Source organism: Sphaeramia orbicularis, chromosome 16 (assembly GCF_902148855.1).
Source record: "Sphaeramia orbicularis chromosome 16, fSphaOr1.1, whole genome shotgun sequence".
NCBI classification, from domain to species: Eukaryota; Metazoa; Chordata; class Actinopteri; order Kurtiformes; family Apogonidae; genus Sphaeramia; species Sphaeramia orbicularis.
This window is the reverse complement of record NC_043972.1, coordinates 26,050,138-26,063,074: the sequence shown is the minus strand read 5'-3', so window position 1 is coordinate 26,063,074 and position 12,937 is coordinate 26,050,138. Positions and strand designations below refer to the sequence as shown.

The following is a 12,937-nucleotide window of genomic DNA, read 5'->3' as shown; positions in this document are numbered from 1 at the left end:
AGAGTTCTGGCGAAATTGCCGTTTTTCCATTAGGTAAATTTTTACGCGCAAGTTATATTTCCGCAATTTGAGGGTCAATGGAAAAGCGACTAGTGACTATGGGTCTACAGAGGAACTTTGTTACATGAAACTGATTATAGATATGCATGAACTTAATGCTGTATATGTGCATTGAATACATATGGTTATTTTACTCATTAAAGGGTGCTAATTTGATTACTTGTGATTTTGTTTTCATTTTTCATTTAACTTTTAGGGTTAAATTTCTCTTAAAAACAAGAGCTTTGACGAAATTGTTGTTTGTCCATTGGTAAATTTTTATGCGGAAGTTAAATTTACGCAATTTGAGAGTCAGTGGAAAAGTGACTACAGTTGTCTACGTCCATGATAACGACCCATACACTGATTTGTATGAAGAGGATTCTACTCATTTTTCCTGCAGAGTTCTCTTTTGTCTGTCTTCTCCTGGCTGCAACACTGTGCAATGCTACTGTTACATTAACCCTTTCATGCATAGTGGTCACTCCAGTGGACAGTTATTCTCCAGCTGTTCTCTTGTATATTCATGGGTTTTGTTGTTTTAGTTCCATGTCAGCCAACACAGTGGCTGTTTACGCACCATCCCATTCACTGATATTCAGATCATTACTGTCACTTTGCTGTTCTTCATAAACCTGATCTGCACTAACATGTTTGACCGTAAATCACCTGTAATTTGTTAGACATAAAGTTGTTTTTTTTTTTTTTTTTGCATGTTATTTCCATGACGTGAGTAATAACTAGGACTAGAATATGTTAAAACGTGAGAAAACATCAGATTTGCAGCATTAAAAATGTTTTTATTTCATTGTTACCTCCGCCAAGGAGGTTATGTTTTTGCCAGGGTTTGTTTGTTTGTCTGTCTGTTTGTTTGTTTGTTTGTTTGTTTGTCTGTCCGTTAGTGTGCAACATAACTCAAAAAGTTATGGACAGATTTGGATGACATTTTCAGGGTTTGTTGGAAATGGGATAAGGAAGAAATGATTAAATTTTGGTGGTGATCGGGGGTGGGGGGGCCCACGGGGGGGGACCACTGATCAGCCTTGGCGGAGGTCTGCGCTCTCCGAGTGCTTCTAGTTTTCATATTACTTTCATACGGAACAGGATTAGGGCCACTGGACTTTAAACTCAGAATTCTGACTTTTTTTCCTCAGAATTCTGACTTTAACTCAGAATTCTGACTTTAAACTCAGAATTCTGACTTTTTTTCCCTCAGAATTCTGACTTTAAACTCGGAATTTTGACTTTTTTTTCCCCTAAGAATTCTGACTTTAAACTCAGAATTCTGTCTTTTTTTCCTCAGAATTCTGACTTTAACTTAGAATTCTGACTTTTTTTCCCCAGAATTCTGACTTTAACTCAGAATTCTGACTTTAAACTCCGAATTCTGCCTTTTTTTCCTCAGAATTCTAACTTTAAACTAAGAATTTTGACATTAATCTCAGAATTCTAACTTTTTTCTCTGAATTCTGACTTTTTTCTCAGAATTCTGACTTTAATCCCAGAATTCTGACTTTTTTTTCTCATAATAATAATAAGAAATACATATTGGACTTAAGTTGATTGTATTTTTTTCCAGTGGACCTAATCCTCTTCCGTATTTTCTGGTATTGGGTTTTAAACACTCGTTTCTTTACTTCAAAAATTAAATGCATGGACATTTTTGTAACTCTTTTGAAAAAAACAAATTGATCACATTGTTTTTTTGTTTTGTTTTTTTCATGTGTATGGAGGAATAAACACACTCAAGAAAAAAATCTTTACTAAGGTTCTCGTAATTCATGCATGAAAGGGTTAAAAAGAAAACACACTAACTTCCTTCCTTGCATATTAAGTATTTTAACCTATTTATCAGTATTTGCATCTTTTCTGTGATGGATTGATATCATTGGGACTGTGTAGTGAATCATCACTGACTGACTGAGTTTCCTTTGTATCCAGCTCATTGCCTTCGCACACAGCCAGATGATATTAAAGATAGGCAAATGGACAAATACTGGAGCTGACAGAAGAGTCAGGAAGGCAGACATAAAGCAGTCAGACAGGTCAGGCAGGCAGACTTAGAGGCATACAGGAGCTTGGGAGTTCAGAGGTCAAATCACTCTCGGCACCCAGCTCAGTTCAGACCACAGGGGGTTTCTTCATGCTCAGATCTTTCAACACAACATGCTGGGCGTGCAAGTCCAGCTCTTCATTTGGCTGCACCACAATATAGCACATTACTGTAGATCACAACAACACTGTTGGACACTTTTATAGTTCAAAGGTTTGGCAGATCCCCATCCTAAGAGAAACAAAATCAGTTGTGTACACATGCATTAGCAAAACAAATATAAAGATTTGGATCCCCACTGAAATATGCGTGCTGTATATTTTCCATTCATTTCCACGATAGCAGTCCCACAGAGTAGGTGCATACTGAGTATTATATGGCAGTTTGTGTGCACACATGTGTGTATGTGTCTGAGAGTAAAGGGTGAGTCCATTAATGTAGGAGGAGGAGCAATATAACCTCAGCAGCAGCTGACACTATAAAGATTTCCTGAGCCTCCAAGCATATGGTAGGAATTGTCTCTATGATGCCGTTTTATCACTGATTAAATCCAGGATTAGAAGAGTTAGGCAGAAATCTGGAAGTAAGTTTTGTATATGTTACAGTTTTATAGGCATGGAGAATATTGCTCTCAGGCTGACAATGTTCTTAGTTTTACTTTGCCTCGTTGTGGAATTTTATTTAGAGGAAAGTTCTTTAAGTTGGGCATTTGGTTTTGATACTTTCAGTAAAATTTATTCACCCTCATCATTCAAAACAAATAAATCAGTCAATTGCACCAACAGATTCAAAACAGACGATTTAATAAATGCATCAAACACCTTGCACTATGGTAGATTTTCAGAATAAGGGGCAAAAAGTCAGAGAGACAAAAATCCTGCTCCATTTTTGGGTGTTTTTCTGTTGTTCTATCCATCATCACTCACTGTAATTTGTCATAAAGAGCTTCTTTCATGGCTCTTATTGGAATTTTGAAAACTGATACAGGGGTTTTACTTCAGTACTGTGAATTAGAATGCTGTCTCCTATCGTGCTTACTTGTAAACACACAACAAAATCACAAAATGTTTGTGTTTGCATTCCATCCACAATGAGAGTCTGTTGAAAGCTTACAAAAAAATATGTAATTTTAATAATTGTACATTCCTGACCTTTGATTTTTATCATACAAGGAGTTTTTTATGTTCAGATTTGTAAAAACTTCAACAAAATCCATGAAAAATACATTGCAAGTGTACGCATTTGTGGAATGGAAAATATAGCTTCAACTTAAAAAAAAAAAAAAAAAGAGGCTGGAACTTTATAGACCAGCTCATATACTGCACAACCACCTCTGATTCCTTATTCTCTCTGATCCTCATATGCTGAACTTGTGCCAAAAAGATCACAACATAACATAAACTGTCACACATTAATTTTTTTTTTTCTGTCGCACACCAGCAAAAAACTCATCTGGTTTTCTTTTGGGGAGGATGAAATGCTCCAGAATATGGAACAAGCGTTCACAGTCCTTTGGCTCCCACAGTCTGAAGCACTTCCATGAATGATTGTGGGGAGTTTAGAAATGTTGGCACGCTGCCTATCAGTGCAGCTGCAGAATACGGGAGAAATGGGAGACTGACGAGCGGATTAAACAGGGTCAGAGGTTAAATTTCACACCGAAATCGATCACAAATTACTGATTATCTGCTTTGGGGAGTAATCTCCAGATCACTTTTGGGTTACAAAATCCAGACTACTGAAGTCAAATAAACACTTAAATTTGTGCATTATCTGCATACCTAATGTTCAAGTGACTTATGTGTTTTAGAGGGCATGTAAGGAGATGTAATTTACCATTTCATGACTTTACAAGCTAGCACAACATCTTGCATTTCTTCTTTTTACAGATTAGCTCTGTATATATATACACAGGGAGATTGACGTTCAAGCATCTTCAGGTAGAAATACACTGCAAAACAGACCTGTACAAAAATAAGAAAATTCAACTAATTACTGGGTTAAAACAGGGGTGTCAAACTTATTTTAGTTCAGGGGCCACATTGAACTAAATTTGATCTGTAGTGGGCTGAACCAGTAAAATAATAACATAATAATATAGAAATAATGCCAACTCCAAACTTTTCTCTATGTTTTGGAGTGAAACAAGTAAATTTTACATTATGAAAAGGTTTACATCTGCAAACTATCTTTTCAAAAGATGTGAATAACATGAAAAAAATGAAAAAATAAGTGTAATTCTAACAATATTCTGCCTCAGTTTATCATTTACACATGTATATTATAACTTACAGATCACAGTGGATCTACAAATACACAAAACATTTCATAACAGGCCGTATCTTGTTAAAATTGTACTTACTTCTCTTCAGACATTTCAGGTTGTTCATATTTGTTCAGGTTATTCACCTTTTTTTGGCAAAAATATACTTTTTTTTAGTGTAAATACATGAAAATATTTACATTTACAAAGAGAAAAAATTGGAGTTGTCATTATTAATGTTATTATGATAGTATTTTACTGGTCCTGCCGACTTGAGATTTAATTGGTCTGAATGTGGAACCTGAACTAAAAGGATTGTTAATATCTTCAGTGTAATTTTTGCATTTTACAATTTCATCCCAAGGACCGGATTTGACCCTTTGGCGGGCCAGATTTGGCCCCCGGGCCACATGTTTGACACCTGTGGGTTAAAATGTCTTGTTTCTTTCTTTTTTTTTTCTTTTTTATATAAATCTTTTTAGTGGATTTTCATACACACATGGCTATATCTAACATGTACAATATTTCCATGTGTTCTAGTTAAAGGTAATAGACAGTTGTCTCTATACAATGTAGCCTGAGAGCAACAATTTCAGTCTAACCCAAATGGCTTCTATGAATGAACCATAATGAGCCCTTCCCACCCACCCCGAAAGAAAAGACAGAACAAAACGCAAACACAGAAGCAGAAGAAACAGAAAACCCCAAAAACAAACAAATAAACAAAAACACTGCTGGATTTGCAATAAAATAAATAAGATTAAAACAGATAATCAAAAAACCAACCAAGGGATGGGGGGGGGGGCATCTAGTCACTCTGGGTGAATATAGTAATTCTGTCTAAATACTCTAAGAAGGGCTGCCAGGTTTTGTTAAAGACATTACTAGAACCCACAGTAGACAGTCTAACCTTCTCAACTTTTACTCTGTATATATCACAGGTGTCAAACATGCGGCCAGGGGGCTAAATCCGGCCCACCAAAGGGTCCAATCTGGACTGTGGGATGAATTTGTGAAATGCAAAAATTACACTGAAGATATTAACAATCAGTGGTGTCCAAATCATTTTATTTCAGGTTCCACATACAGACACATACAGTCCAATTAGATTTCAAGTGGGTCAGAACCAGTAAAATATTATCATTATAACCTATAAATAATGACAACCCCAAATTTTCTCTTTGTTTTTTTGGTGTAAAAAAGTAAAATTACACTACCAGTCAAAAGTCTGGACTCGCCTGTTTTTTCTTTATTTTCATGACTATTTGCACTGTAGAGTCTCGCTGAAGGCATCAAAACTATGAATGAACACAGATGGAATTATGTAGTTTAAAAAAGTGTGATATAACTCAAAGGATGTTTTATATTTTAGATTCTTCAAAATAGCCACATTTTGCTTTTATTACTGATTTGCACATTCTTGGCATTCTCTCAATAAGCTTCATGAGGTAGTCACCTGAAATGTTTTCCAAAAGTCTTAAAGGAGTTCCCAGTGATCCTGAACACTTGTTGGCCATCTGTGGTCCATCTCATGCCATTTAAATGAGAAGGTGAGTCAAAACTTTTGACTGGTGGTGTAAATGAAAATGTTTACATTACCAAACTATACTTTTACAAAAAATGTGAATAACATGAACAAATGGAAATGTTTTAAGAAAAGTAAATGCAATTTTACCAATATTCTGCCTGTTACTAAATGTTTTGTGCGATTTTAATGCACGTGTAAACAATAAACTGATAAACCGAGACAGAATATTGTTAAAATTGCACTTGTTTTTCTTAAGACAATTCAAGTTGTTCATGTTATTCAGATTTTTAAGGAAACTTTGTAGATGTAAACCTGATCAGAAGATTGACTGATTGATTGGTTGATTGATTGATTGATTGATGTATTTATTTTCGAACATGAATGTCAAACTGAAGAAAATAAATAAACAAAACACTTAAACATAAGACATATAATACATATTCGAAAAGGAGTGAGAAGAAGCATAACTTATAAACTCCCACCCCTTCTCCTTAAATAATTCCTGCCTAGTCTAATCATATCTATACACTATGCCATAATATGACTGATACTTACTAGTAAATTATTAGGTTTCTGGCTTTATATTATTACGAACAAATATAATGATTTACATAAACACATAATACAATAACACATATATGTAAATACATATTCATACACAGATCTATACACACATATATACCTACATATATACACACACATACACACCTATACATACATTTACACACACTTACCACATACTTGTACATCTTTAGAACACCCAGTGATCCCCAACACCTCCCTCATCCCTGTACCTCTGGAAAAAATTGTCTTTGTACCTCCTTTTTTTTTTTTTTTTTAAACTTTTTATTTAGATTTTTGCACAATATAAAACAGAACAAAACATCTGAGACAAGACATAAATTAAAAAATAAATTACACCACATAGTATTATTATTGTTACAAATATTATACTACATCTATAGATACATTGCCAAATATCGAAATATTCACATATTTGTATACATATGCACACATCTATATAAATACAAAACACCTTATGTCAGGGCTTATAAGAGCAATTCTCATCAACAACCCAAAAAGTTTAATTACACAAATAGTCTTCGACCAAGTGCCATCTCCGCTTAAAAAGATCCATTTTCATTTGTAATGATGCGGTCATTCTTTCCATAGTGTACACTTGTTTCAGTCTTTGTTTCCATTCTATTACCGTTGGTGATTTGACACTCTTCCAATTTACTGTTACTATTTTTTTTAGCAAATCAATAGTAAAATATGTAAAATATATCTCTGCTCTGCATTAAAATCATTGACCAGTATGACTCCAAGTAAATAGAACAAAACATTTGAAGGGACTTCTCTTTTTACAATTCTTTCAAGTTCTTCTTTGATTTTTTTTCCAGAATATAAACAAGCTCGGACAGTGCCAAAATACGTGTGTATGGTCACCTGTTTTACCACAATTTCTCCAGCATAAAGCTATAAATGGATCCTTGACAAAATAAGATATAACCAAAGGAGTATGAAAAAATCTGGTCTTGAGTTTCCAATCAAATTCCCTCCACTGCTGACTATTGATGCCTTTATGACTAATATTACATAATATGTCCCACAATTCGTCTTCTATAACAGTATTTGATTCCAATTCCCATTTTTCTTTGATATCATAGGTATTTTGAAAGGTGTCTGGTGAGAGTCTTTCATAGAGATGAGAGATACAGTATGTTTGCCCGCTAGAAATCCTTTTTCTGAAATTGCGATAAAATATTGTTCTATAGCATTTGGTGTTCTCCTAATTCTCTCATTCTCTTTATGATTTGTAATATAGTGTCTGATTTGTAGGTATCTATTAAAATTCTTTTGTGGGGAGATCAAACTGTTCTTGAAGTTGTGAAAAGGACTTTAGGCGCGTTTCTTCAAATAACTGATTGAGAATTTTTAGACCTTTAGCTGTGTACCGCCTTTTAAATTCTTTCATGCTTGGACATTGCTTTAACTCTATATTAATATTATTGTACTTTTTTCACTGTTATTATTTTACTGGTCCGGCCCATTTGAGATCAAATTGGGCTGAATGTAGAACGGAACTAAAATGAGTTTGACACCCCTGGTATATATATATTTGGATATATATACCATTGGATATATATGGATTCTGTTGGGTTTCTGTAAATTGGCTTAGAGTCTGGTTTTTGACCAACTCTATATATGGGTCATTCCAGAATTGGAGGACATTTGACGTCCCACCCATCAAATTTTAAATAATCCATGTACAAAATACTAAAACATGGAGTTTCTGTGTAAATTTACTCGTCCTGAGACCAAATCTAAAAAAACTGGGAGAAAAGAATGTTTGTAAATAGTTTGAAAAATACCAAATAAGTCTGGAATACCCCCTATAATGCCATTTTTCACTTGTCCCAACCCCCTGATGACCAAATTGAATCTCAAATAAAACAGTTAAAATGAAATTTAAATCTCTTTTTTTTTTTTGGTATGACTAGTTTCATTGGTGTCTCTTGTAATTGCGGGAACATTTTTTTTAATAAACATAATATTTTAAATAATAATTATTATGCATGGAACCTGTGTCCCACAACATGCACGCAACCCTGTTACCCATAACCTTTTAGCATGGTAGAAGAAGAAGAAAGCAGTGAATCACATGATATGCTGGAATTGGCATCATCAAACAGTTTTCCAAAAGAATGGGTAGAGCAAAGGTATGTCCTCTCTTCTATTTTTCATATTTTCATTAGATTGTGAGCCTTGATTGAATGTCTCACTCTACCTCACGCAACCCTGTTACCCATATTAATAGGATAAGACAAATTATTTTTGATTTTTTCTTTACTTATTTACATAAGTAAGAGTGTAAAGTGTCATGAGATAACTTTTTTTGTGATCTGGCATTATATAAATAAAATTTGATTAATTGAATGATTTAATTGGTTTTCCCCTGTAAGTCGCTTTGGAAAAAAGCGTCTGCCAAATGTATAAACATAAACATAAACATATATTTAAAAAAAAAACTTAACACACACATTTCTTGCAACCTGAGAGATGGATACACACCTTGTCTCTCAGCACAGGTGTCAAATGTGATTGGCTACAGGCTGTATCTACCACCCCATACAGCCTTCCACAGGGCGCACACTGCACACTGCAGCCTTCCCCCCTTCTGCAAAGGCTCCTGGGGAATATAGGCTCTCACACACACACACATACACACATACACACTCAGGCATACACTCCAGTGCGACTTTCATAGAAGTCTGCTATTGCCAAGACGAAACGCAGCCTATTTAAGACAATCACATGATTTAACTGGGAGTCAAAACGGTGCACGGGGGTCACTGGGTAGAGAGAGAGAGAGAGAGAGAGAGAGAGAGAGAGAGAGAGAGAGAGAGAGAGAGAGAGAGAGAGAGAGAGAGAGAGAGAGAGAGAGAGACTACATCGTGGTCGATCGACTCTGGTGGGAAAAAGGACAATGTCTTGCCGGGGGAAACAAATGCAGTTTAAGCGATTTACTGCACCGGCTTCGGAATGAATGGAGACCAAAATAACCCAAGGAAAGAAGCCAGCATCTGAAAACTATTGATGCTTCATTCATCTCAAGTCTTGCAGAACTGCTGCTGCTGTTTCTGCTGCTGCTGCTGGACTACTTTATTATTATTAATAATATTAATACTATTTGGACCTCTTGCAAGTGTGATCCGGACTTGAAATTTTTTGGTAAAGGTGATCCAGAGGCATGGCTTTTTTACGGATTTCTGCAGAATGGAGAACCCGTGCCCGATTCCTGCTCTTTTTCCAACTCCTTTGCCTATTAACACTCCAAGTAAGTCATTTGTCTTATCTCCGTTGCGCCTGTACGCACACGCAGAGCTCATAAAGTTGTCAACACTTCACACAAGTGCCGAGGTAGGATAAGACTTTCCGTTACAATTGTGCAGGCTGCACACACACTAAGTCACGTTTCCATTTCCATACTTTGCAGAGGGTGCATTTGAGTAATGGTGCTGACAGTGCTGAACATCACCGGGGCGCATCGACGCTCCTCCAATCTCTCAATTTACCTCAACATACAGGTATGTTAAGTGCCAGCAACATCATTTTAAATGTCATGGGTTTTTCAGCATGTGTAATGATAGCGATGATTAAAGCTGTAAAACAGGAGTTCATTATGAATAGCAGGTTGATGCATTTCTTATGTTGCACCAAAATGAAGAAAATAAAATAAACACTTGATCAGACAGAGCTCACCTGCGCTCTATGTGTTTCCTCTCTTCACCGCTGGGGGGCGCCCTGCACCCTAACACAAAGTAATAGGTATCAGCTGCACAGTGGGGTTCACCTTTAATTTTGGATTTTCTCATTTATTGAAAGAATCTTTTGATGTGCAGAGCTTTAAGGCACTTAAAGATGTTAAAATAAATCTATCAATAAAGCTTTAATAACATTTCCAGGTCTAATATTGACTATAATGTTAATCTAATATATAAATAAGACAGTTTTATTTAAGTTCACTATGATGTAAGAGCTCCAAAGGAGGATGTCCTGGTGTCTGCTTCACTGCGTAGTAAATACAGTGATTATTGTCAGGGCTGTGTAGATCCACATTTATGGGTCTGCTGAATCAGCATCTGCCTTGGCCTCATATGCACGTCTTTTAAGTACCAATGAAAAGCAGATAAACAAATAAACAAACACCAGAGCTCGTTTCACTGTGCATATGGAGATGATCAGAAACAGACGGATTCTCTCACCTGTTTCTGATCATCCCACAGCTTGTAATTTAACCACTATTGCACAGTGTTAATGTGTTTTGCATTCGTGTAGCTTTGGTAAAGTGGGTTAGGACAGAGTTCACATGTTCATAGTCTTGTTAAGTTTAAGCCAGGGCTGCCCACTGGTTTTAGACCCCCTGTCTGTACTAATGGCACTCAGGAGCCACTAAACTAACAAACTAACCACTGCAGGATCTCGTCTCGGTCCATCAGACAAGATAAGCATATGTGTGTGTGTGCGTGTGTGTGTGTGTGTGTGTGTGTGTGTGTGTGTGTGTGTGTAGGGCTACTCTGTTCCCGTGGACTCTTTGTTTGTATACTGTCAGACATGGGTCATTGCAGCTGGTTTTTGACTTAGAGACGGACAAACAGAGTCGGATAAGTGTACATCTTTGTGTGTTTCAATAAGTTAGACAAGGGGGTAAAGACTACAGAAGACCATTTTAAGCTTTTACTTAAAGTGCTTTGGTGTCTGCCTTTAAGGATGGGGGTCTTTGGAATGACCACAGCGCAAACACTTCTCTATAGTGACCACTCATGTTAAACATATGGAGTCTTTATAATGCAACGTGCTTTAAATAATGCTTCCACTAATAAGCATATGTCATGCTGTAGGTGGGGGGGGGGGCTTTAATACCCAACTTCAAACCTCAAGCATTCACACTGCCAGTGATGACACACTGTCTGTCACCCTGCATATTTCACCCACTGCCAAAACATGTCTGTCTCTGTGCTATATTTACCCATTATTTAGGTTCACTAAAGCAGGGCATACTGTACAGTAACTGACACTGGCTCTTGCTGACTGTAACTCCAAGGTTGCTGTTATTTTGGTGCCGTTTCAGCTAATAAAGTGACCACATATCATTCCACAGTGGCTTGACAAATACATTTACAACAATGTATCAAAACCAGTACTGAAACTCTTTTGTTTTCTTACTGGTTAGTCAGCAAAAGCAGCTCATATCCAGAGTATGTATTAGTTTGTAAAAGCAGAAACTTTCTGTAATTTAGCATCAGTTAAAACACTGAGTGCATGGCCTGTGATGAGCCAGGGTGTACACCGCCTTCTCCCGTTCATCCCTGCAGCCCTCCTGAGGACTAAGCGTTGCAGAAAATGAATGAATGACTGAATTCTGAGTCCACATTTGAGTCATAATTGTCAGATTTATGCAATGCACTCCAAGCCTTAAAGTTGGAAAATGTGCACATGCGTCTGAGCTCTTATGAGGTTTATGTTGGAGTCTGTTTTGTGCTCTATTTCTAAGTTAACAGCCACAATATGGTGGTTTCTATAGAGCAGGGGTGTCAAACTCGTGTTAGTTCAGGGGCCACATTAAGCCAAATTTGATCTGCAGTGGGCCGGACCAGTAAAATAATAACATAATAATATATAAATGATGTCAACTCCAAACTTTCCTCTATGTTTTAGAGCAAAAAAAGTAAAACTATGCGATCAAAATGTTTACATCTATCAACTATCCTTTAAAATAATGTGAATATCATGAACAAACTGAAATATCTTAAGAAAACTAAGTGCAATTTTAATGATATTATGTCCGAGTTTATCATTTACACATGTAAATTACAACTTACAGATCACAGTGGATCAACAAATACACAAAACATTTAATAACAGGCAGAACATTGGTCAACCTGCACTTCAGACATTTCAAAATGTTCATGTTTGTTCACGTTATTCACGTTTTTGTGAAATGGAAGTTTGTTTCAGTGTAAATACAGTAAAATGACATGAAAATTTTTACATTTACAAAGACAAAAATTTGGAGTTGTGAGTATTTACAGGTTATTCTGATAGTATTTTACTGATCTGACCCACTTGAGATTAAATGTGGAACCTGAACTAAAATGATTAATATCTTAGTCTAATTTTTGCATTTCACCAATTCATCCCAGGGGCCAGACTGGACCCTTTGGCGGGCCGGATTTGGCCCCCGGGCTGCATGTTTGACACCTGTGCAATAGAGGTTTCAGGTCAGGATTTTAGTGAAAATTCCATTGCTCACTCTTCACTTCTTCAATACCTCTCTTCTAACACTGCAACTGTGAGCAACTGTTAGCTAATGTCAACAGATGTCCAACTTCCAGCAGGATACAGAGTCCAATACAAACTACCCATAAGCACGAGCTTAAATCTTAGATAGACAAGCTTTATATTCAGGTAATGACATACTTTACCTATGTGCAGGCTCTCCTACATAGCAGACTTGCCTTTTCTTTCACAGAGAGTGGAAAGAAATGCT

General features: G+C 36.3%; 1 protein-coding gene across 1 annotated transcript in view; it reads left to right on the top strand.

The window, feature by feature from the left end:
• Positions 1 to 9,400: 9,400 nt before the first annotated feature.
• Positions 9,401 to 12,937, top strand: part of adamts16 (ADAM metallopeptidase with thrombospondin type 1 motif, 16) — an 85,140-nt gene continuing 81,603 nt past the window's right edge. The window contains exons 1-2 of the mRNA XM_030156990.1: positions 9,401 to 9,724; positions 9,884 to 9,974. Of these exons, the coding sequence (XP_030012850.1) occupies positions 9,638 to 9,724; positions 9,884 to 9,974 (178 nt within the window). The 5' untranslated portion in view covers positions 9,401 to 9,637. The remainder of the gene's footprint in view (positions 9,725 to 9,883; positions 9,975 to 12,937) is intronic.